Below are 24,937 nucleotides of genomic sequence, written 5' to 3' on the forward strand. Positions count from 1 at the left end.
ATAGGCAAAAAATGAAAGTAGACCACTTTTTTATACTACACACACAAATACACACAAACACATACACTCAAAATGCATTAAAGACTTAAGTGTAAAACCAGAAAATATCAAACACCCAGAAGAAACCATAGGTAATAAGCTCTTGGACATCAGTCTAAGCAATATTTTTTTCATCTGTCTCATTCGGCAAAGTCAACAAAAGCAAAAATAGACAAATGGGACTACATCAAACTAAAAAGCTTTTGCACAGTGAAGGAAACCATCAACAAAACAAAATGGCAACCTACTTGAATGGCAGAAGGTATTTGCAAATATTATGACTGAAAAGAAATAATACCCAAAATACATAAAGAATTCAAACAACTCAATATAAAAAAAAAAAAGACCAAACAATCCAATGTAAAAAATGGACAGAGGACCCAAGTAGATATTTCCCCCAAAAGACATACAGATGGTCATCAGATACATGAAAAGCTACTCAGCATTCCTCATCATCAGGGAAATGCAAATCAAATACACAATGAGGTATCACCTCATACCTGTTGGAATGGCTAGTACCAATCAGACAAGAAATAACAAGTGTTGGCGAAGTAAAGAGATGCAAAGCAAAGAGAATCCTCATGCACTGTTGGTGGGAATACAAAACGCTGTGGTCACCATGGAAAACAGTGTAGAGGTGCCTCAAAAAACTAAAAATAAAACTACCATACCATCCAGCAATTCCACTTCCGGGTATTTCTCCAAAGAAATAAAAAAAAAAAAAACCCACTAATTTGAAGAGACATATGCACCCTTATGTTCACTGCAGCATTATTTAAACAGAAAAAATACAGAAGCAACCTTAGTGTCTACTGATAGATGAACAGATAAAGAATATATGGCTGGAATAATGAAATAGCCTTCAGCCATAAGAAAGAATAAAATCTTGCCACTTACAACAACGTGGATTGACCTAGAAAGTATTAGATTAAGTGAAAAAATCAGAGAGAAAAAGACTGATACTGTATGAATTTACTTCTATGTGAAATCTGAAAAAAAAAAAGCAAGAAAACAAAACAAAACAGAAACATACTCATAGAAACAGAACAATCTGTTGGTTGCTAAAGTAAGAGGCTGGGGGTGGTAGGTTGGGCAAAATAAGGAAAGATTAAAAGATAAATTTTTTGTAGGGGATGCAATGTATAGCATAGGGCATATAGTTAATAATATGTGATAACTTTGTATGGTGACAGATGGTAGCTAGATTTATTGTGGTGACCACTTTGCAATGTATATAAATGTTGAATCACTATATAAACGTTGAACCACTGAATATACTATTGCATGGTAAATACACTTCAATAAAAGAAAGTTTTCTAATAACTGAAGAGAAGGAGGAGAAGGAGGAGGCAGGGGAAGGGGAAGAGTAATAAAAGAGAGGGAGGGGAAGAATGGGGGAAGGAAAGGGAAGGGGAGGAGACAGAGGGGAAGGGGAGGAGGAAAGAAGTTATCCATTAAGGATAATGAGATCATCTCTTGTGACTCCTGTTTCCAGCCCCTGTAACTGGCAGGATGCTGACACTATTATCTGAAATAGACAACAGGAAGAGTAGGTTTGGAGCGAAAGCAGTGGTTAAGATGAAGAGTTCCATACCATCACTGATTCAGGGCCCGTAGGATTGCAAGTGCCTGGGACTATCGGGCAGAAGAATTCTGCAAAGAGAAAAGTCTAGAGTGAGGAGACGAGTGATCAGGGACAGATCCCTGAAGAATACCAATGTTTAAGGGAAGAGTAGAAGTAAGACCCATTGGGAAGAACTTTAAGGAATGATCTGAATTCGAGAATGAGAAAAGGCAATGTCAAAATGTCTGGAAAGCAGGGAGTTTCAAGGGGTGACAGAGGACTTGAAAAATAGAAGAACAGAAAGCATCACCCTATAGGTCAATATGGGGGTCACTGGTAAGATGTTGGGCAATGGAGGCACCAGAGGCAGAAGCCAGACTGCAGACATTTGAAAAGCAAGTGGCAAATGACCAAATGGACACAATGGATGTGGACACGATCTTCTAAAATTGTGATTTTGAAGACCAATATCTAAAAGAAGAAAGGACCAAGGGAGGGCTTTGTTTTTTGACTTTTCTTAAGGATGTTTACAGGGTTAGGGGAGAAAGTAAGAAGAAATGGATGAGATACAGGAGAGAAAGGAAGAGTGAACGGTTGGTGGTCCTAGCAGGAGAGGAGAGGAGGGAACAGGAGCATAGGCTCAGCCTTGCTACCACTGGAAGGAGTGAGGCAAAGATGACAGCTTGGTAGCCAGAGGACAAGATTGAGGCAATTCATGACAGGTGGCTTCAGTTTTCTTAATGAAGTGGACAGCTAGGGGTTTGTTGATAGGGTAATGAATAATATTGGAAAAGGGGCCTTGAGAAGAACGGTAAAAGTTTGAAGAGAGAACAGGAGAGGATACTTAACAGTGAAGACCTAGCTGAAGTTAGAGTCCTCATCGAGTTGGGACTCTACACACCTGATCTCAATATAGAACATAACGAGGAATTTCTTTAAGACCCTAACACTTTCTTCTAATTTTCAAAGTTCTTATTTGCTAAACATTTTACTCTGTGATTTACTACCAGTAGTTGAATGACCTCTCTGATGGAAAGAAGTCACTCTCTTGGCACTGTCCTTACTTCTGGGAAAGAGATGGATTGTCATGACTAAATTGACCAGAAGAAAGAAAGTCAACAAGATTGTCATGGGCTCTGATTCACAGCCTCCTCTGAAACTGGACCCTCCAAAGTACCCTCCAGTGATATGACCTGTGTCTTTCTGGAAGCTACCGCAGTCATTGAGAGCAGACTCTGGAGCCAGTGGGTTCATTGGTTCTAATGGTCTCAAGGATTCTTTGAGTTCAAATCTTAGCACAAATGGTACACATATGTACCACCCATGCCTCAGTTTCTTCATCTGTAAGACAGAGCTACCAACAGCACCTACTTCTCAGGATCATTCCGAAGATTAAATAAATAAATACACATTAAAAATGCTCAGAATAGGGACGGGCCCAAAGTAAGTCTTCAATAAACATCGCTGTTTCTGGATCCCATTCCCTTCCCCTTATCATCCATCTTCTTATTTTCTTATATCTTCTGTACTTGCTTTTCTCCCTAATAAATATGGCTATACTTGGAAGTTTTTCTTTTTTGTTGTTGTTGTTTTGTTTAAATCACTTTTTCTCTCTCTCTTTTTTTTTTTTTTTAGATTTTATTTATTTATTTGACAGAGAGAGCGCAAAAGCGGGAGAGCGGCAGAGGGAATGGAAGCAGGGAGCCCCACATCAGATTGGATCCCAGGACCCTAGGATCATGACTTGAGCTGAAGGCAGACGCTTAAAGAACCAAGCCACCCAGGCACCCTGATCCAGTTTTTTTCTTTTTATTTTTTTATTTTTTTTTTTTTAATTTTTTATTTTTTATAAACATATATTTTTATCCCCAGGGGTACAGGTCTGTGAATCACCAGGTTTACACACTTCACAGCACTCACCAAATCACATACCCTCCCCAATGTCCATAATCCCACCCCCTTCTCCCAAACCCCCTCCCCCCGGCAACCCTCAGTTTGTTTTGTGAGATTAAGAGTCACTTATGGTTTGTCTCCCTCCCAATCCCATCTTGTTTCATTTATTCTTCTCATACGTGATCTTTGGGGTGCCTGCGTGGCTCAGTGGGTTAAAGTCCCTGTCTTCAGCTCAGGCCATGATCTCAGGGTCCTGGGATCGAGCCCCACATTGGGCTCTCTGCTTGGCGGGAAGCCTGCTTCTCCCTCTCTCTCTCTCTGCCTGCCTCTCTGCCTACTTGTGATGGCTCTCTCTGTCAAATAAATGAATAAATAATCTTTTAAAAAAGTGATCTTTTATGCATTATAAGAATAATTCATGTACACTGTAGCAAAAACATCAAACCCTAAAGCAATCTCATAAGGCAGAAAATAAAAGCTTCCCTTACCGCCCCCCCCACGTCATTTCCCAGAGGCAAACATTAAATTTGTAGTTCGTTATAATCTTTTCAGTTTAAAAATTATTAACTAAACTTCAACAGAACTTTTCTATGCACACATGTGTGTATTTTTGTTTACAAAAGTGGAACTCTATTCTCATATACTGCTTTGCACTTTTTTCTCTTTACTAAACAACTTATCACTAACATCTCTTCATGTCAGCACATCCTGATCTTAGTATTTTTTTAACCACACCAGCATAAGCACTCTGTTTCTTAAACTTTTTCTTTGAAGGGAAGGAAAAAAGGACTGTGAAGAAAAAAACTCAGAACTGATCTCCTGATTCTAAGGGTTTCTATCTCTAGAAACGAATACCTCCTCCCTGGTCCCACTCAGACCCACTGCTACTTCCGTCTAACCAAACTCCCAGAGACCGTCTGGAATATCCATGTGGACTCATCCCCAAAATGGATAAAAACTTCCTTGGATTTACTCTTGATATTTAGAACTAGTGTAATGGAAAAGTGGTCCTTTTTCAAGAGGATTTTTTTTTTTTTTTTGGTCAACACAACTTCTCTTGAGAGAAATCTTAAAAAGTACTGTATGGCAACAAATCAAAATAATATGAAAAGTTACAGTGGGTTCCAAATTCTATAATGTTGAGGTAAGAAGATTCCCCCTGTGTTCAAAGTGGTCCGGGACAGGTTGGGGGAGGACTGAAGGCCAGAGCTGTGATTATAATTGTGGTGGAACTTTCTGGAATCTGTTATCTTTCCATAGATAAATTTGCAAAATTAACAACTACTGCAAACAACACCTGGGGAAGGGGGTTAAATGATGCCTCTGCTTTATTTAAGTCAAATTCTAACTGTGAAAAGCTGTGTCCTATACAACTTTTTGCAATCTCCAAAACAGGAAGGAATAGAGAATAAGATATGTAAGGGCTATTTTCTGTACGATTGAAGTAGAGAGTGAATTTATGGGGGCAAAGAGAGAAGGAAGCATGATTATTGAGGGCACTTGAAATTCCATTACACTTAGCCCTATGGAAATTTCCAGAACAAATGCATTGGGATTACATTGCCTTTTGCTTTTCTCCCAGCTATCATTTTTCTAACCTGGCAGAAATGTAAAAAAAAAATAAACCTACTTCTTAGCCCCTGACTAGAAAAACAAAGAAGCATCAATGAGGAGAATTATTCAGAACACAGGTTGTATTTCAAGCACTTACAGATCTCTGCAGGGGTATTCGTTCCTGTTAAAGTGTCTGAGACCAAAGACGCATTGCCTGCTTTGGGGGGCCAGGCTCCCTGACTCTCCCAGCCTGAAGCTCCTGACTTACCTGCCGCATTGTGCTGGTGATACCAGATCAAGTCAGGGATTGATTGAAAGAGGTGTCTCTCAGCCACGTACCACTGTCCTGAGTCATTCTTTTTAATCTGGTAATGTTTGATGGTAGCCTCCATATTCCTACAGTCAATAGAATGTGAATTAGTAAACAAGCAAAAGACCACTTTGAAACTTAGTCAAATTTCGTGAAGCAACAGGACTCCACCTCTGAAACGTTTATCCTAGGGACACTACACGCTGCAGTTAGTCAACTAGTTAGTTGACTAGTTAGTCAACTAGTACCTCGTCACCACTGGCTAAATTCCTGAGCCATCTTACTGGGTCCTTAGATTCGAACATAACTCCAGCCAAAGTTGTTGAGTGCACAACTCCAGTGTCCAAAACAGAAGAGCCCATTAGGGACACTTATAAGTATTTGTTGAATATCAGTATAAGTTCAGTAAGTGAATAATTTTACTGTGAAGGACGTAAGGAGATATGAAACAAAGAAAGGAGGAAAACCCAGAGTATGTTGATAAACGGGTTTGCTGTGAGCTACGGGGACTCTGGGCAGCCCCGAGAGACTGTGGAACACGTCTGAGAATTGTCCCACAAAAATCCAAAGGAGCTGAAAGGCTAATCTTCCATTCCTCCTTGATGGAGGGCTACTCTTAGGATGCTAATTCTCAAGCACCACAAGTCTACCCTTGGGGACCACAAGTTCCCACAGCCAGAGAACACCCTCCAGTAGGAAGGCACAAGAAGCTTTCTCAATGCAGAACACTCTATGGGTAAACCCCAAGGTAAACCAAGGGATATGAGGAAAGCACCGCCACTACCTGCTACCACCAAGCCAACTTCCTTGTGGTTGAGGAAAGGAGGTGGGACAAGTCCCATTAACTTATCAATGTCACACACAGAGCTCGTTAGGAAGGCAACTCATACCAATCAGTTGTACTAACTTCCGGGCCAACAGTCTCCTGTTCTGTGATATCTCTTTCTCCGTGTGACAAGTGTCTCCATAAGACTGTCCCAAGGATTTTTACCTCTAAAGTGATCAAAATCACAGTTGCTTACCTTCTAGCTTTTATAAACACAGAAATTGTGTAGGATCCCAAATGTCTGGAATCTCTGACGATAAATGCACCTTCTTTTGACTGCAAAGCAATTCATTGTACAAATTTAGTCCTTCTTAGGAAGAAAAACAAACCTCCGTCTCAGGAATAAAAACCAAACCCTACTGACTTCCTACAAATGGAAGAGAATATTTTCACAAATACATGCAATCTTATCTCCCTTACATGTTAAGAAGTCTTACCTACAAAAACATTTAATTGGGATAAAAATTTATAATGTATGAGTATTTTTAAAACCTCGTTCTGGATTTTTCTAAGAAAAATCCTGCATTTGACAATCTTGTACCCCATTTTGTAATTTCTTTATAATGATCAGGGTAATAGACACACATCATTGATGGACAGGAAGCACAGTAAGACAGACTGGCAGCTTGTATTGTGGAAGAAAAGATACAACATGGCAGATGGGGTGAGGGAAGCAGCAAGACATACATCTGGAAAAGCAGGGAGGAGGAAAAATGAGCAGAATCCATGACAGGGATGGAGAGAGAATAAGCTTTGGGAGCATCTGGAGAGAAGAGCAGAGGAGGGATTTTAGTTGCCTCCAGAGAATGGGAGAGACAAGAAGAGAATCAGCAGGAGAGAAGAATATTACAAGTTTGATGTTCGATTATGAACTGGAGTCCCACGGACATCCTCTGGGAAACCCCAGTAAAGCTGTAGATGGTTTTCAAATGACATTGAATGTTGGACTGTTTGGTTTGTGTTGTTTGTTTGATAAATGTAAAAAAAAAATTTTTTTTTCCACCTTTACTGAGCATGTTTACCCTTGTGGAGAGGGAAGTATCTCAGAAGTTTGCCAAACGTGTGAAAGTCTACACTTTTGAAGTGCCAACAACTTGCCCGAGAACTGCCCAAAGCCAACACCAAGGTGTGACCCTCAAAGTTTGTGCGACACATTGAGCACAGTCTTTCCTTCCTGCTAGATGCTGACCAAGGAACAAGCCTCATTTTCTGGTCAAACTTCAAAATTAAGAAAATCTCTCATAACCTTTTAAAATAATAAAAGTCTAGCTTTTATTGAATTCCTACCACGTCCAAGGATTGTGTTACACATCAAAGAGGACAGAAGATATAAAAGATGAAGAGGTAAAAAACCAAGTTGTATGTGCAGTAGATATGCAGGGAGTACATATACACAAACACATAGACACCATGCGTTCAATCAAGTTGTCTAGGTAGTGACCTCCTCTTCAAGGTGCAGAGAGTGCAAACAAGGCATGACCACACAACGATAGAAATAGAAATTAATAACAAGCCCCAAAGGAGAAAGCTACTACTGCATTACATTTTTAAGTTCTCTTTTATATAACTTAAGGAAACTCAAGTAAAAATGAAAACATCTAGAAAATAATAAAGACCTGTCACATATCAGAAACTGCCACATAGTTCAAACAGTGCTGTCTTATTACTTACAACAGTAAACAAAGGAAATACAAAATAAATGTATCTACCTCAACACGTTGACAAGAACCAAGTCAAGTAGAAGAATGAGATGAATGAAGACAAAAGCAGAAAATAATCAATTATAAAAACAAAAATATAACAGAACTAGTCATTAAATTCAAAATCTGGTTATAGATGGAAAAACAATGAAATAGGTAACTTGCTAACTGATCTAATTAGTAAATAATAGGGAAAATATATTTTAAGAAAATAAGCCACCAAGGTCCAGGAAAAAAATGAAAGAATCATCTTGAATCCACACAATACATTTGAAAAGTTGAATGAAATGAGTGATTAACTAGCAAAACATAAAATTTATCAAAATTCATTCCAGAAGACCTAGAAATGTTAATGGACCTACTGAATGGGAAAATGGATAAGATTTTAAAAGACCTACAACATTTAAAACACTATGGATGGCCTGGGTGGCTCAGTGGGTTGGGCCTTTGCCTTCAGTTCAGGTCATGGTCTCGGAGTCCTGGGATTGAGTCCCGCATGGGGCTCTCTGCTCAGCAGGGATCCTGCTTCCCTCTCTCTCTGCCCATCTCTCTGCCTACTTGTGATCTCTCTCTCTCTGTCAAATAAATAAATTAATTAAAATCTTTAAAAAAAAAACACTCTATGGAGACATATTGTGATGTTGCATGATTCCAGAGCATGTGAAAAGAAGAAAAACTAAATTTGTATATAAAATAGATTTAATATCAACACCAACAACACAGTAAATATTGTGTACAAAAGGGAAAAATACTAACAAGTCTCACTCATGTCTACTCAAAAATCCTAATTAAATATTAACAAACTGAATCCAGTAGCACAGTAGAATAGTATACTATGACCAAGAGGAATGAAAAAGTAATCAATATTAGGGATTTTATTAATATAATTAATAGATCCAAGGAGAAAAATCTCATGAACATCACCATAGATGTTGAAAGGGCATTTGACAAATTTCAACCTCTAGAATTTAAATTCTCAGTAAAATCATAATATATATGTACTTCCTTAACACAATAGTCCATATTTACATCCGTCCCAAGTCCAGCATTATGCTTTCTGTGGGAATCACTCCAATTGAAATCACGGAAAAGAAATGCCCACTGTCAGCACTGGGATTTAATATTCTGAGATGCCAGCTAATGCGATTAAATGAGAGGCAAAAAAAAAAACAAAAACAAAAACCCACCAAGAAATACGGTATTAAATTGTAAAAAGGAGTTAAAATCATCACTGTTTGCTATTGATAAGGTTCTACTTGAAACTCAGGAGAACCAACTAAAAAACTACTACCAAAAAATTTTGAATTCACCAGAGTCTTCTGTTACAAAATTAATTCACAGAACTCAAGAGCTTTCATAAGTTAAAAATATATATATATATTTATTTATTTATTTATTTATTTATATAGTAGCAACAAAAAAATAAGAAAGCCTTACATAAACTTACAGATAAATGTGTAAGAGGTATATGAAGAAAACTTTAAAACGCTCCTAAGGGGGCACCTGGGTGGCACAATCAGTTGACTGACTCTTAGTTTCAGCTCAGGTCATGATCTCAGAGTCTTGAGATCAAGCCCCATGCTGGGCTCTGTGCTCAGCCTGGAGTCTGCGTGGAGTTTTTCTCTCCCTCTCCCTCTGCTCCCTGACCCCACTGCACATGCAATTTCTCTCTCTCTCAATGTCTCTCAAGTAAATAAATAAATCTTTTAAAATAACTCAGTTAAATGCTCCTAAAGAATATAAAGATGTTTGCTTTTCTCATTAGGTTTTCTTTTCAATCCATCCAAGATTTATTTTTGTTTGAAGCAGAGACTTCATTTTAATTTTTTCTATAGGAATCATTAATATCCGGGTCCCAGAACAAATTGACCCCCAAGGACTACTGACTTGTAATGCCCAAACAATTTTCCCTAAATTACTCTGTAAATTTAATGCACCAGCAGGAAGCTTTTTAAAACTAGGCAAAATAATTATGAAGTTCATATGTATAAAATATATCTCCAGAGTATTTCTGGAAAAGAAGAATGAGGGAAGCTAGCCACACAAAGAGAGCCTCAGTATTTGAAATATTGTAAGGCCATCACCGAAATACACAGGCTAATCAATGAAACCAAGAAATGAGTCCAGATGTAGTCCAACACAGGAGCTGTGTTTATTATGATAAAAGTGGCCCCCCAAATCAATACAGAAAAGATAGATACTTGGTAACCATCCAGAAAAACAATAAAATCAGATCCATACCTCACTCTACATCAGGAATAATTACAAATGAATTAAACATGTTGATGTAAAAAATAAAACCCCTAAAGTAATAAAAAACATGGGGATTTTTTTATAAGCTCAGAGTGAGTAAGATAATTCCAACCTGACACAAACCCTGAAGCTTTATAAAAATTTATCTGATAAATTCAAACACATAAAATTCAAGCACTATTTATGACCAAATATATATACCTCAATTGAAAAACTGGGAAAAGTATTGCCACATATCACAAAGAGCTAATTTCTATAATGTAGCTACATAGGCCCTACAGATTATGAGGAAATCATTAAAAAAAAAAAAACCCAGAAAATTTTGCAAAGGATATGAACAGACAGCTTACAGAAAAAGAGATACAAATATATAAAATTTTATATGCACAGAAATGCTTAGCATTCCTGGGATAAGAGAGATGTAAACAAAACCCACACTGATGGTTACAATGGGCCACACATTTCATTAAACACTTGCTGGAGAGGTTGTGAAGAAATGGGCGCTCTTACATTTTTAGGAGGCACATAAATTGTACAACTCCTATAGAGTATACTTTAATACCTACCAAAAGTAGAAATGTACATTCCCTTCTATCCAGAATTTCTACCTTGGGGGATTTATTCCACATGTATACTCCCATAAATGGGAAAAGATGTATAGGTAAGCTACCTATGGCAGCACCATTTTAATAGCAAAAGAGTGTATACCACTTAAATTCCTATTAATTTTTTTAAGATTTTATTTATTTATTTTAGAGAGAGAGAACAAGATGGGGAGGGGTGGGGGGGGGGGAAGAATCCGAGGCAGACTCCCAGCCAAGTGCAGAGTCCCACGCAGACAATCCCACAACCCCAAGATCACAACCAATTGGAAACCAAGAGTCCAGCTCTCCATTAAATTTCTTAAATGAATTGTGATATGTCCAGAGTAAGAAATATTATGCAGCTCTAGAATGAATGAGAACACTTTCTGTGCACTGACGTGAACAGTTTCCTTCCCAACACATACTACTGAGTGAAAAAAGTAATATACACAAGAATATATATAATATGTACCATATGCCTAAGAATAACAATATAAGAAAATATATTTCTACTGGTGTATGTATTAAATATTTCTGAAAGGACACAAAATAAACCAATAATAGAAGTTTGTTGATGGGAAATGGAACTGGTGTCTTGGGGACAAGGATAGAAGAAAATTCAAAATCTTTAGATCTTTAAACTGTATAAATATACTATTGAAATACGAAATAAATAAAATTATAAGATACATCTATAAAAACTTATGCAATCAATTAGAAAATAAAGTAAGTAATTCTCCATGCAAATGTAAGTTCTCAAACATCTCAAGAAGAAAAGGAAATTAAATCAGTAGTCAAATATCTGTTTGAAAAAGCAGCATGTCCACATTATTTTATTAGAGATATATATAACTCCAAGGAACAAATAACCTCTATTCAATATAAACTATTTTAAAAATTGTAAGAAGAGACAAAATCTCATGTCCCAATTCATTTCTGATGCTAGTATAGCCTTAATACTAAAACTAAACAAAGAGAGTTGTAAATTAAAAGCCAGACCTCTTGTGAACATAACAGGACAAATGCTAAAGAAGTATTAAGAAACTCAAACTAGCAATATATATGTTTTAAACGCCTCGTTGACCAAGTAGGATTTAATCCAGGTACTTTCAAAAAAATAGAAAATATACAAATTACACAAATATTTTAAGATATATAGGGAAAACATGTATATTTTTAAAACTATCCACACCAATAGCACACACATATACACACACACATACACACTTTGAACATATTAGAACCTAAATATTAAAAGTAAATCTTTAAACCATTTAAAAGAAAATATAAATTTTCTTTGAGACATCAGGAGAGAGAAGAATTTATTATGCTAAAAAAGAGAGAGATCATAGAAATTGAGAAATTTGACACTAACTTATTTTAAAATTTAAAATAAGAAAAGAGCATTAAAAAAATTTAGGGCCAAAAATCAAAAGAACATAGTGGTAACATACAACTGACAAAAGATTCAGAATATACTTTTAAAATACATATTGATCAGGGGCGCTTGGGTGACTCAGTGGGTTAAGCCTCTACCTTGGCTCAGCTCATGGCCTCAGTGTCCTGGGATCGAGCCCCGCATCATCGGGCTCTCTGCTCAGCGGGGAGCCTGCTTCCCTTCCTCTCTCTCTCTACCTGCCTCTCTGCCTACATGTGATCTCTGTCAAATAAATAAATAAATGCCTCTTTAAAAAAATAAATAATTAATTAAAATGCATATTGATCAGCTACAAAAGCAAACTATCGAAAAATGAGCAAAGGATATTAGCAGTCATGTAAGGAAGCCCAATAAGCTAGCATACACATGAAAAGTCACTGAACTGAACTGCTTATCAAGGAAATGCACATTTTAAAATATATATATACCATTTTCCAATAAATCAAAATACGAGGCTACCAACTGTTGACAAGAACGTAGAGGACCAGTTTTCAGATTCCTTGTAAGAACATAAATGTGTACAAGTACTTTGAGTCATGATTTCAAAATATCTAGTAATGCTAAGTCTGCACAGAGTTTCTGGCCATCTCATTTCTGGGTATTACCGAAAGAAACCCTTGCCCTTTTGTACAAGGTAATACGTACACAGAAGTTCTTGGCAGCCTTGTTCATAATACTAAGAAGTTAGATACAAGGTGAATGATTAGCAATAGGTTTTGGTATACTCATATAATGAAATGCCACAGTGAAAAGAATGTGTTTATTCTTCATGTATCCATGGAAGTAAAATTGAAATACAATGTTTCATTAAAAATCAACATACACATGATCTCCCTTATGTCAAGCAGTAAAACACACAACACTGTAGGTTATTAATGCACCTATACATGGTAAGAATATAAGCAATTGGACATAATGGGTGCACACCCTTCTATTGTGATCGCCTCTGGAGAATGGGCAGGGACAGAACAGAGAAGCGAAGGGATAGGTTTCAATTGCAACTGCTAGGTTTTATTTTGTTTATGAATGTTATGGCCAAATGTTGCTATTTGTGCTGTCTGGGTTATGGGTATGGGGGGGGGTTGTTACATAATTCCCTGTTTTCTAGGAAGGTCAGCCCCTGGCTCTGTTCTGGCTTCCTGAAGAATCTCTCTTTCCTACTTGTCATAACATCGTTTGTCCATTCTAGACCTACTAATATCACTCTACAGAAGGCCACCTGCTGTCACCATGCCAGGTGGGTACCACATTTGCTGGTGTGTCCCATTCCCTCCTAGCCAGTGAAGCCACACCTGGCCTTCACCCTCCACTCCCATCCCCTGCCTGCCAGCTGAGATCGAGTCTGTGTCCCTCAAACTTTGTCTAACCCCCCGCTACTCACTGGACCTCCCCGGGGTCTTGAGCCATTACTGGCATTGACTTTTCGTTACAGAACTGATTTCTTTCTCACTCATATTTCTAGATTTCCTCAACATCCGACAGGAGGGCAAAGTGACACATATACCTCTTACCTAGTTTCTAGGTTTGACTCTACATTTGCCCACAGTTCATATTTACCGTCCGTTGGAAACTGTATGCAGTTTTGTTTTGCTTTGACCTAAAAGAGCAGTTTTGATCTGAGTTTGATGTTTTGGCTACCCTGCTCTTCCTTTTTTGTTCCCAAAGAACAAAGAAAGAGCCGCCATCAGTATTTTTCTGTATCTGTGTTTTTAAGAAGCCTTAACTATGCTCATGAAGACAGAGTATATATTTTATTGTCTGTGATGCAGAAATATATGGGGAATTCCAAATAGACTTGTCCTGCAGAATGCACTTTGGAGTGAAAGAGAAGTTTTAGTATGTTGGAGTTGAAATCATTTCAGGAAAAATACATTGCTCAAGTTACAATGAAAGTCAATGAAAAACATGAGCTGATACAAATACATCTGGTTTACAACTTCTCGGAAAATGCGTAATAGAGATAAAGCTGTAACATATATTTTAGAACTGTAAAGAACAGGAAGTAATAGAACTTTTTAGTTTGGTCAGATCTTTACAATGTAGCTCTCTCAGAAATTTTGAAAATATTCACAAGTTATTCATGAAAAAACTGAATTACCTCTTGTCTCAAAATACGTTCTGCCTGATTTCTGGTAATGTTTTTATGATACCACCTGTAAAAGCAATAAAAATAATTTTAAAATTTTATATTCTATTTTTTCAGAAAAAAACTCTGCTTCATTTCCTTTTATTTTTAAGAACTTTACTACAGAATTGATTTTAGAAAGCTGAGCGTTTTTTATTTCTGATAAATGACAATATTACTATTATGTATTGTTAATTTAGTATAATAATTTTATTAATTGTAAGTCCATATATAGCTTATTCTATCATATCTCAATTCAACTTTCTGACAGATACTTAGTATATGATTTGGAGTGATTTAATCTCCTAAAAATTTTCATGAAGGGTATGCGGTTAAGAAGTCATCCTCTTCAATAAACATTTACCGAACTTTGGTAGACAAACTAACAAATCCCCATTTCTTTGCTCTTAGGAACTTCCTATCGGCATGATTTTAGATATGCCATGTTACCTTTCCAAAGTTAAAACTTACTTGGACCCGTTTGACTCCCCCAAGTATGTTAACTTGTAGTTAAAATTAGGGGTTCAATAACATAAGTGGAACAACTAGAACCTGCCTACTCCAGACACCCTCTTATCCTTCTGCTTGTTCTCTCCACACGCTAACCTTCGGCCATATTGGAATCCCTTCCTTCCTCAAATTCACCAAGCCCCTTTCGGCCTCCTATCTTGCTGTTTCCTCTGTATGAAACATATCATGAAATGACTTTAGAATATCAGAACCATGCAGAGTAAACATAATTGAATGAGTATAATTGAAACCCCTAGTCTGGCAGGACAAGACTTTGTCATTAAGCAAATGTTGTACAGGAAAGAGAGAGGAAATGGGTAGAACAAAGGAGAGAGAAAACAAATGGAAAAGGTTTCATTTCAAAGTAAGATTTTAAAAAGGAGTTAATGTAATAAATGTTATTTTTGGGGACAGTGGAAGGAAGGATGCATCTATAACCATACATTGTCACAGTGGGTAGGCAAAATGGTAGCTACATGAAACTCCTCTATCTGACTTTGAGGACGGAATCTATTATATCTTGTGGACTAACCTACAATCGTAAAAAGCTGCCATTAAATTAGAATGGTGAGGTATTAAAAATACTAATGGCCTCAATTGAAAATAAACTTTTAAAAAGATAAAGCATAGAGAAGAGAGGATGATTACAGGTGATTCTAGATGAAATAATTGGACTACTTATCACTAGCGGGAATGGGAGTTAATTGCGATGTTGGACTGTGAATATCATTCAGGCCTTTTAATGAATATTCTTATTGAGGGAGGGACTTTCAGAATGAGTCTGAGAGTTCTAGTTGTACAAAGAAAAAAATTATTTCAAAATAAGTGAGACAGGGTGCCTGGGTCACTCAGCTGGTTAAGTGTTGGGCTTTGGCTCAGGTCATGATCTCAGGGTCCTGGGATCGAGTCCTACATGGGGCTCTTTCCTCAGTGGGAGTCTGCTTCTCCCTCTCCCTCAGCCCCTCCCCTCACTCACGCACGTGTGCGTTGTGCCCATGCTCCGGCTCTTTCAAATAAATAAAATCTTTTTTTAAAAACTTCACATAAATTGTTTATGTTTTTCACCTGCAACCACATTAGTGTTAATTTTGTTGCTTTGTACTTACTTATTATAATGATAAATAATATAAGCAAATATATTAATTTTGCTTAAATATAAGTTGAAAATCCATCCATACGTGAATGTCATTAGAATGACTTCAAAGTAGTAAGAGAGAACCAGAATCAAGTATATGATGAATTTAATATACTTTAAAATAATGCAGAATTTCAACAGGCAGAAAAAAGAATAGATGGATAGGATATAGGAGAGGTGGGGTCATGGTGTTTCAGAATTTCTTCTGGTTAAATCAGATAGTGAAAGAAGACTTGTGGGTTGTTGTTTTTTTTTTCAATATGTAAGGCTTCAACTCTTATACCTAGACAACACTGATTATAAAACTCATACTGAATGATGTGGACAGAGGGTCTGGAGTGGGGATCTACTGGCGTATGAAAACCATCCAGCATGTCCAACTGTTGCCAAGTACAAATATCTTGTATATGTGTAAGTCTAGGGTCTTCCTGTCTCAGTCTTCGAGTCAACGGGTAACAGTATTGTGGTCTTGAGTTTTCAACCTAGAAAACCTGTTAGAACTAAGAAGGTAAATCTGCTTCTCTTCGTCATTTCTACCCCTGAGAAAATGAAGCTTTCAGTATAGAGATAATGCAATTAATGAGACTCATATTTCCATAAATTTCAGCATAAGCAATATGTTTGATATTTAAACTATCTATTATTGGGGCACCTCACTGGCTCAGTTGGTTAAGCATCTGTCTTCAGCTCAGGTCATGATCTCGGGGTCCTGGGTTGGAGACACACAGGAGATTCCCTGTTCAGTGGGGAGTCTGCTCTTCCCCCTCCTTATGTTCCTCCCCCCACTTGTGCTCGCTCTCCCGCTCTCTCTCTCCTCCCTCTCTCTGTCTCTCAAATAAATAAATAAAATCTTTAAAAAAATAAAATAAAGTATTATTTTAAGAGAATCTGACATATTTTTTTGCCTCTGATTTTTAAATGCATAAATAATTTCAAACTTACAAATTGAAATTTAAGGAAATTTGACTTTTTTAATATTTGTATGGTTACAAGAATTTGGCTTACCACATACACGTTTAATTTATTAGATTTCCAGGATCCTATATGGACTTACAAAGGGCTATTGAAATTGTAAATTTGTCCCTGTCAGGCATGTAAAATACTTAAACAGAAAATTGAATTCATTCAAGTTTATTAAGGCAAGTGAAATGTTTCAGGAAATTAAATTAACTGAGCTTATAAGTAGGACTGATTGTTTAAGGACACGTCTTGCTGGGCTTGAATTAAGGTGACTGTTCTTAATTTTTTAGATTTATAAACAGCGCATCAAGATTTGAAGGCTTACCGAAAACCAGGTTTTCACATTGTAATCTTGATCATTTGGATATTAATTTAACCAAAGTATCCATAAATATTTCAAAGTATAAAGGATCCCCTGAGATGTCAAAATCCCACTAACACAGCACTCCTTCCCCCCAGCCCCTCCCGACTGCCTTCTACTTCCTCAAGTAGACTTGACCTCAAGTCACTTCCTCCGAGGGTTTGCCCCATCCCAATGTCCTCAGCTTTTAGCCTTCCCCGTTGATTTCTCCCAGTGTCCCCTACTGTTCCTCCATGACACCACAATTTCAAATTTCAAATTTTGTTTGTGAATTTGAGGTTATTGTTTAATGTCTATTTCCCCCACGAAGCTGTAAGTTCCACAAAAACAGGGAGTGCTTCTGTGTGTTACATGTTGTATCTCCAGGGGCCAGAACAGCTAACACCCAGCACATCGTATGTGAACAATAAATGAAGATTGAATAGATGGAGTGACTCAGGGGCTGAGGTAACTAGGAAATGTGGTGCCTCTGTGATAGCAGGCAAACTGGAAATGCCCTTCTGTTAACTTCACAGTTCTAGAATGTATCAAATATTGACTATGTCTCACACAAGACAGGTATCACAGTTCACAGTTTTCATATCATTGAGAGGCTTATAGATATTAGGGAATCTTGCCCAGAGCCCAAGCTCTAGCCAGCAGGGATGTCAGGATTTGAACCCAGATTTCTCTCATTTCTAACCCCACCCTACAGTTTTCAACCTGGGGCCATAATTTCTACACAGTCATTAGAATGGTGCTTGGCACATAGTAAGTGATGGATATATTTATATATTTTAGCAACTTATATTGATAATTTTTATATCTATATTTTAATAAACCCTTTAAAAAGAAACAGAAATTAAAGTTAATCTTCTCACAATTAGATAATTAAAGAAGATTATCTTTAAAGACACATAAATCAAAGCCAAGAAAATGAGAAGATTATTCTAAGTTTGGGGTAGTTTAATTCAAATTACCCAATATTTACAATATGAACAAGCTGTTAAGGGTCAACTCCAACCCTCGTCTAGACTAAGGAAGCAGTCAACAACTTAATTAATAATGAAAGGAAGGAAAGTCACACTGTTGGTTGGTGAACATCCATTTACTCACTACAGAGCACTGTGTTACGTACTTTCACACCTATCTCCTTTACTCTCTTGGAAAGTCTGACCTGGGTTTATGTTATGGAAAAAAGTCTTATTTTTCTCAGAAGGAGATTTTTCACACAGAACTTCCCCTGACCTGACCTTCAAAGAGACCTACTGGGCAGCTCCAGATGGAGGCAGTGGCGAGCCATCCAGGGGGTATGTACTTAGCAGTGAGGGAACAGAGTTGTGAAACTGTTGTGTTAGGACGGTGTGTTCAGTCACTTGGGGCCTTTGTCTTACTGAGTAGAGGCCAGACCTCAGTAGGGCTAAACGACTCAGGTCAAGAGAGGGGGGCATGACAAACAGTGAAGGACAGAGAAGACAGAAGTGACCTGTGATGGTACTAAGCAGAGAGATGGGAGAGAGAACAGAAATGGCTCATAGAGAAGCCTGGGAAAGTCACGCGGATGTGTCATGTGTCCTATAGTCATCCCCTCGTCCCCTCCAATGGAGTCTACATTATTCACCAGGGCTTTTAGGTAATTTTTTTTTTTTAAGATTTTATTTATTTATTTGACAGAGAGAGATCACAAGTAGGCAGAGAGGCAGGCAGAGAGAGAGGAGGAAGCAGGCTCCCTGCTGAGCAGAGAGCCTGATGCGGGACTCGATCCCAGGACCCTGGGATCATGACCTGAGCCGAAGGCAGTGGCTTAACCCACTGAGCCACTCAGGCGCCCTCACCAGGGCTTTTAAAGATTGATTTATTGTAGAGAGAGAAAGAACATGGGCGTGTGTGTGCGTGTGCGCATGCGAGTGGGAGGAGGGCCAGAGGGAGAGAATCCCCAGGCAGACTCCCACTTGGGGCTCCACCCCACAGCCCATTAGATCAGGACTTGAGCCAAAACCAAGAGTCAGACACTCAAGTGGGTGAGCCATCCAGGCGCCCCTCCTTATTAGTTTATTTGACAGACGGAGATCACAAGTAGGCTGAGAGGCAGGCAGAGAGAGGTGGGGAAGCAGGCTCCGGGCTGAGCAGAGAGCCCGATGTGGGGCTCCATCCCAGGATGCTGGGATCATGGCCTGAGCCAAAGGCAGAGGCTTAACCCACTGAACCATCCAGGCACACACATATGCACACCCCCCCACCCCCACCACCCCACCAATACTTTTAGATTCAGATTTGTTTTAGGGAGAGAGGCCAGGCTGAGTCTGGCCTCCAGGTGGGCTTAAATTAAATTTAAATTGCAAGGCAAGCAACTAGGGGCTGGGAAGGAGGGGTTGGTTCTCATTCAATTTATATTTGCTGCCTGGTTCTCTGAGAAGCACCTGTCTTCACGCCTCAAGCCACATCACCCCTCCACACCTGCGATGGGACTGGAAGCATATGCTAATTGCGAAGCGAGTATCTAAACTGGGGGAGGGCAGGAGAGGGCAGTCAAGGGCTCAAACTTAAGCAAACCTGAATTTGTAAAAGACCAGGACTACTCCCAGCTTTGCCACCCTCTGCTTATAAACTGCTCTCACAACCTGAGTTTCTGATCTGCAGAGTCGGGCTCTAGAAAAGTGATTCTAAGATCTCCACCTTCCAAATCTATATATTGTATAAAAAATGGTTTTTTTTTAAGACTTTATTTATTTATTTAATTGAAAGAGAGACAGTTGAGAGCATGAAAGAGGAGAAGGTCAGAGGGAGAAGCAGACTCCCCGTGGAGCTGGGAGCCCGATGCAGGACTCCATCCTGGGACTCCAGGATCATGACTCCAGGATCATGACTCCAGGATCAAGGCAGTTGCTTAACCAACTGAGCCACTCAGGTGCCCCCAAAATAGGTTTCTGAGTAGAACCCTAGTGAACACACCAAAAATTCCCCCCAACCTACAGCATTAGCCTACTTCTCATCTTCAGCTATTTCTAAAACGTATCAAAACATGAGCCAAAATAGAGTCGTGTGTCTCTGCGTTAGGTTCAATTTACCACTCATTAAAAAACTAAGGTTATTTTTGGAATAGTTATTTTTCCACTTAGGACGTAGAGTAAAACAAGACCAAGATGCATGTTTGGTTTCCATGCAGTCACTGTTAAACCCCCAAAAAGTTGTCATACAAAACAAAACAAAAAGAAGTTTAAGAAAACGAAGTTTCTGAATCAACCATTATAAGGATCAAAGATCTCTCAAACTAAAGCAGCCAAATGTGTTACTTTCTTTTCCTTTTGTAGATCAAAACCAGCTTGTATACTTGTAAGCCTCCCAAATGTACCTGATTTTCATAGATCGACACGAGGGCATATTTTGGAGGAGACTTACTCATATATTTCCAGATTGCTTCGTTTGTTTTCAGTCACATAGTTGCTTGGGATTAAGCCTTCGTTCCTACAACAAAAGACAAAGCAAAAATCAAAATGCTTGGCATATCTGTGGCATCATCGTGACAGCAATCCTTTTAAAATCTCAAGGACATGGGGGAAATCAAACTCGTCTTACTGATTAAATTGCTGAAAGGAAAAAAAAAAGGATTTTTCACTTCCATATTCAGCCAAAATCCTTGTATGATAAATACTAAGATTCTGACTTAAAATGGAAGTAATTTAAGATGTTTTGGAACACTTAGATTTTTCAAAGAGGAAAGGCGGCACTGATGAGGTCATTGGGGTATCACAGTGACTAGATGATAAACATAGCAACAGCAAAGATATCAACTTAATTTTCTTAATTGCTGCAAAATAGATAGAATAGACATGCTAGGATAGCCATGTCCTTATTACAACATTGTCACTCAGAAACATATGAACATGTGTCCTTGTACACCAGAAAAAGTACTTCTCTAAGTCATACCAAACAGGGAAATCCCTGGGTCACTAAGTATGTGCATCTCCCCTTAGATACAGCAAATTGCTGTTGAAGGAAAATATACCAATTTACACATCCATCAGCAGGGTAGGGGTTTTTCTTTTTCTATACCTTCACCAATGAAATATGAAATTAAAGATCACAAGAAGATCTCCATGACATTATTGAGAAATCCAAGCAAGATGAAGAACAGTGCATTTAGCCTGATAAGAATTAGGTAAACTAGGGGCGCCTGGGTGGCTCAGTGGGTTAAAGCCTCTGCCTTCAGCTCAGGTCACGGTCTCAGGGTTCTGGGATCAAGCCCCACATCGGGCTCTCTACCCAGCAGGGAGCCTGCTTCCTTTCCTTCTCTCTGCCGGCCTCTCTGCCTACTTGTGATCTCTCTCTGTCAAATAAATAAATAAATAAAATCTTAAAAAAAAAAAAGAATTATGTGAACTAAATCTGCAAACAAGAATGTATATTTTAGTATGTACATGGAAGTGCAATGAAAATTTTCTGGAAGGTTCTCACTAAGTGAATAATGGTGCTTGGGTCTGGAGGCATTGTTTATCATGGTGGCATATTACAAAAAGCAATATTCACTTATTAACTTTGAAATGAAAAATTAAATTATCTTTTTTAAGAGTCTGAGTCATGCCAATGCCAATTCACAGAAGGGCTAATTACATGGTCCTGAGCCTACTCATACCTCTTTCCCACTGGAAAGTGTCCATCACATGTTTAAGTCAAAACTAAAAACTGGCAAGAGGGCTAAATCATCAGGAAAATATAATTAAAGAAAGAGGTATGTAATCTAGCTACTTCTAATACTTAGATACTTATCATCTCCAAATCATCATGAAGAATAGAAGTCAAAAGCCAGCATTCTCCCCCAGGCAGCCCAGATCCCCCTCAGAGCATCTACCTCGGATTCTAGCCTGGTATTAACAACCCATTGCCCTTGACACAGTGACGTCTGTTTGCACCCCAAGGTCTTTTCTTCCTACCCGTTTAATTCAGCAAGTACTGCAATGTTGACTTCCAAAACTAGTCATTGCAGAAATGGGAAAATGAGCGAGATACTGTTTCTGTTCCTCTCTTAGAGCTTGACAGAAAAAAAGAATTCAAATACTCAAAGAAAGTGTAAATCAGGAAAAAAGCCCATATGGTAGAAATCATTATTCCCATATTTTACAAATAAAGAAACAAAAATGCATTAACAATAAAATGGCCATACAATACAGTAATCACTTCTGCTATTTATCTCAAGAAAATGAAAACAGTAACTCAAAAAGATGTGTGTACCTTTCGTGCTCATTGCAACATTGTAATAGTCAAGATATGGAAACAACGTAAGTGTCCATTGATGGATGGATGAATGACACAAAGACATATATATATATACACAACAGAAAATTAGTCATAATTTTATAAGTTATGTATAACTTATGTATAAGTATGTATATGTATGTATAAGTCATAAGTCATTGTGTGTGTGTGTATATATATATATACAACAGAAAATTAGTCATAAAACAGGAGAAAGTCTTGCTTTTTGCAACAACATGGTGGATCTCAAAGGCATTATGCTAAGTGGAATAAGTCAAATAAGAAAGGCAAATACTGTACGATCTCAATTATACATGGAATCTGAAAAAATTTTTAATTAAAAAAAATAAGCTCAGAGATACAGAGAACAGTTTGGTGGCATACTATATTGCATTTTGAGAATTGCTAAGGGAGTCAATCATAAAACTTTTCATGGCAAGAAAAAAAATGCTGTTGACTATTTGGAGTGATGGATATTAACTACCCATATTGTGGTGATCATTCATTTATATATACATATATATCAAATTATTACATTGTACACCGGAAATAAATATAATGTCATATGTCAATTATATCTCAATAAAGGAAGGGAAGGAAGGAGGGAGGGAAACTCAGTCAGGGTAAGTGACTGGCCAAGGACATACAGCAGTAAGTGACAGCATGGGGATGTGAAGCCAGGTGTTTGCAGTTCTGTGACTCTGCCTGAAATCGCAATGCTGTCGTGCTCTCTCATACAGATAGAATGTGTAGGGACCGGTTCTGCTCATGCAGAAGGAAGAATTCTAAACCCAGAGAAAAAGAGCCATAACGCAGATTTTCTGCTTCAGAAGTCTTCAGAGGATAAACGAAGAGGAATTCGATAAGGACCGTGGCACGGTTCTTACCCTAAACGGTCTCTTGCCTTCCACCAGTGAGGGTTATACTTCTCCAGTATGAGGTATTCCTCTGATCTCTTCAATGCTAAATCACAGGGCTCTCTGGGCAGGAAATCATACAGTGCCTTTACTTGGATCTTCTCTTCGGGAACCTCGGATGGGGGGAGGGGAGGCAGTGGCTTACGTTTCGATGGTTGCCCGTGGTCTCTGTTGGACTGTAAAAACCAAGGAGTGATTTGCTGTACTATTGTTTTAGTCATCTGCACTAAAAAAGAATAGAGATAGAATATATTCCCCTGCTGCCCCAATTCTCCCCTCTGGCTTCACCAGAGCAAAAACCAGAGTGGGATAAATATAGGATATGACCATAAAACAACCTCTGAATCCAGCAACACACTCAGCATTTTGTAAGCTGTCAAGATCACAAATTCTCTTGCCAGCATTGCAGCGGATGTTTCTCTTTTCTTTTTTAAAATAGTTCTATGCTCAACACGGGGCTCGAACTCATGACCATGAGATCAAGCGTCGCATGATCCACGGACTGAGCCAACCAGGTGCCCCTGCATGTTTTTTTAAGCCACATTCTTAAAATTTAATCCCCCCCCAATAGTTTCACTTTGTTTTATGGGTTTTTCTCTCTTGAAAAATGACAAACAGACCTTCCCTTTCACACGCTGTGATCTGTGTTTGAGCTTATCACACTTCTTAAGAACACGGTTCCCTCCAACAGTGAACTGAAAATTACTCCTGCTTTCAAAAATGGCAGAAGACATTTTTCCCCATTCCCTGTCTGGTTTCAAGTTCTGCCAAAACATAGCAGAGTAGGCTAATTTAAATGGTCTTTTTTTTTTTTTTTTCCTTTTGCTCTCTTCTAAGGAATTCATTCACTGGGTGTTTATGAAGCCCTCCTCAGGCACCGAGCATGACATGAGATTCTGCGTGTGGCCACAAACAGTACCTCGAGGAGCTTAGTCCCTAAAAACACATGCTTCCTCTGTTCCCTCCCCCTCATCAAGATGATACTCACTCGCTTCTTGCTTGGCAATTCCCTGAACCATGGCCTGCGATGCCGTGTATATTTTTCTGGAAATTCTTCATCCTTGCTCAGGCTTATTTGTGTTCTGACTTGTCTGAGATTGAAAAACAACCATGTTACCAACAATGACCTGAATTCGGGTTATCCAAGCATTCCCCCAATACTCATGAAACGAAGAGGAAGCTCCAGGTCTCTTTCCAACTCCCTTCTTACTCAGAAGACTTCCCACGGGCAAGTTACCACCTCCCAGAACTGCATTTTCCTTACTGAGGAGCTAGTGGTACGAAGAGCATGTGGAGTTTTTATGGAATAAAATTGAAGAAACGTTGTTATGTCCGTCTCCCGAACCAGAGCCGGTGAAACCTCATGTCCCACTCCCAAACCAGAGCTGGTGAAACCTCAGTTCCCTCATCTGTCAGATGGAGATTAGAAAGGCCATAGGTGTTTTTGAGAGTTACTTGAACTAATAAATGCAAATCCTTTAGCACAGTCTTGCAGAGAGGACACTCCCATTAAATGCTAGCCGTTCCTCTTTTCAC

The 24,937-nt window shown here is 38.4% G+C and overlaps 1 protein-coding gene across 2 annotated transcripts in view; it reads right to left on the minus strand.

Annotated features, from left to right (window-relative positions):
- Nucleotides 1–24,937, minus strand: part of TXK (TXK tyrosine kinase) — a 61,875-nt gene that overhangs the window by 18,605 nt on the left and 18,333 nt on the right. For both annotated transcript variants that reach the window (XM_013062706.2, XM_004764929.3), the window contains 6 exons: nucleotides 24,390–24,492; nucleotides 23,372–23,577; nucleotides 20,631–20,696; nucleotides 14,260–14,314; nucleotides 6,383–6,462; nucleotides 5,319–5,446 (listed from right to left, as the gene is read on the minus strand). In XM_013062706.2, the coding sequence (XP_012918160.1) occupies nucleotides 5,319–5,446; nucleotides 6,383–6,462; nucleotides 14,260–14,314; nucleotides 20,631–20,696; nucleotides 23,372–23,577; nucleotides 24,390–24,492 (638 nt within the window). The remainder of the gene's footprint in view (nucleotides 1–5,318; nucleotides 5,447–6,382; nucleotides 6,463–14,259; nucleotides 14,315–20,630; nucleotides 20,697–23,371; nucleotides 23,578–24,389; nucleotides 24,493–24,937) is intronic.

This window comes from Mustela putorius, unplaced genomic scaffold (assembly GCF_011764305.1).
Source record: "Mustela putorius furo isolate JIRA1106 unplaced genomic scaffold, ASM1176430v1.1 tig00000430_pilon_pilon_pilon, whole genome shotgun sequence".
Lineage (NCBI taxonomy): Eukaryota > Metazoa > Chordata > Mammalia > Carnivora > Mustelidae > Mustela > Mustela putorius.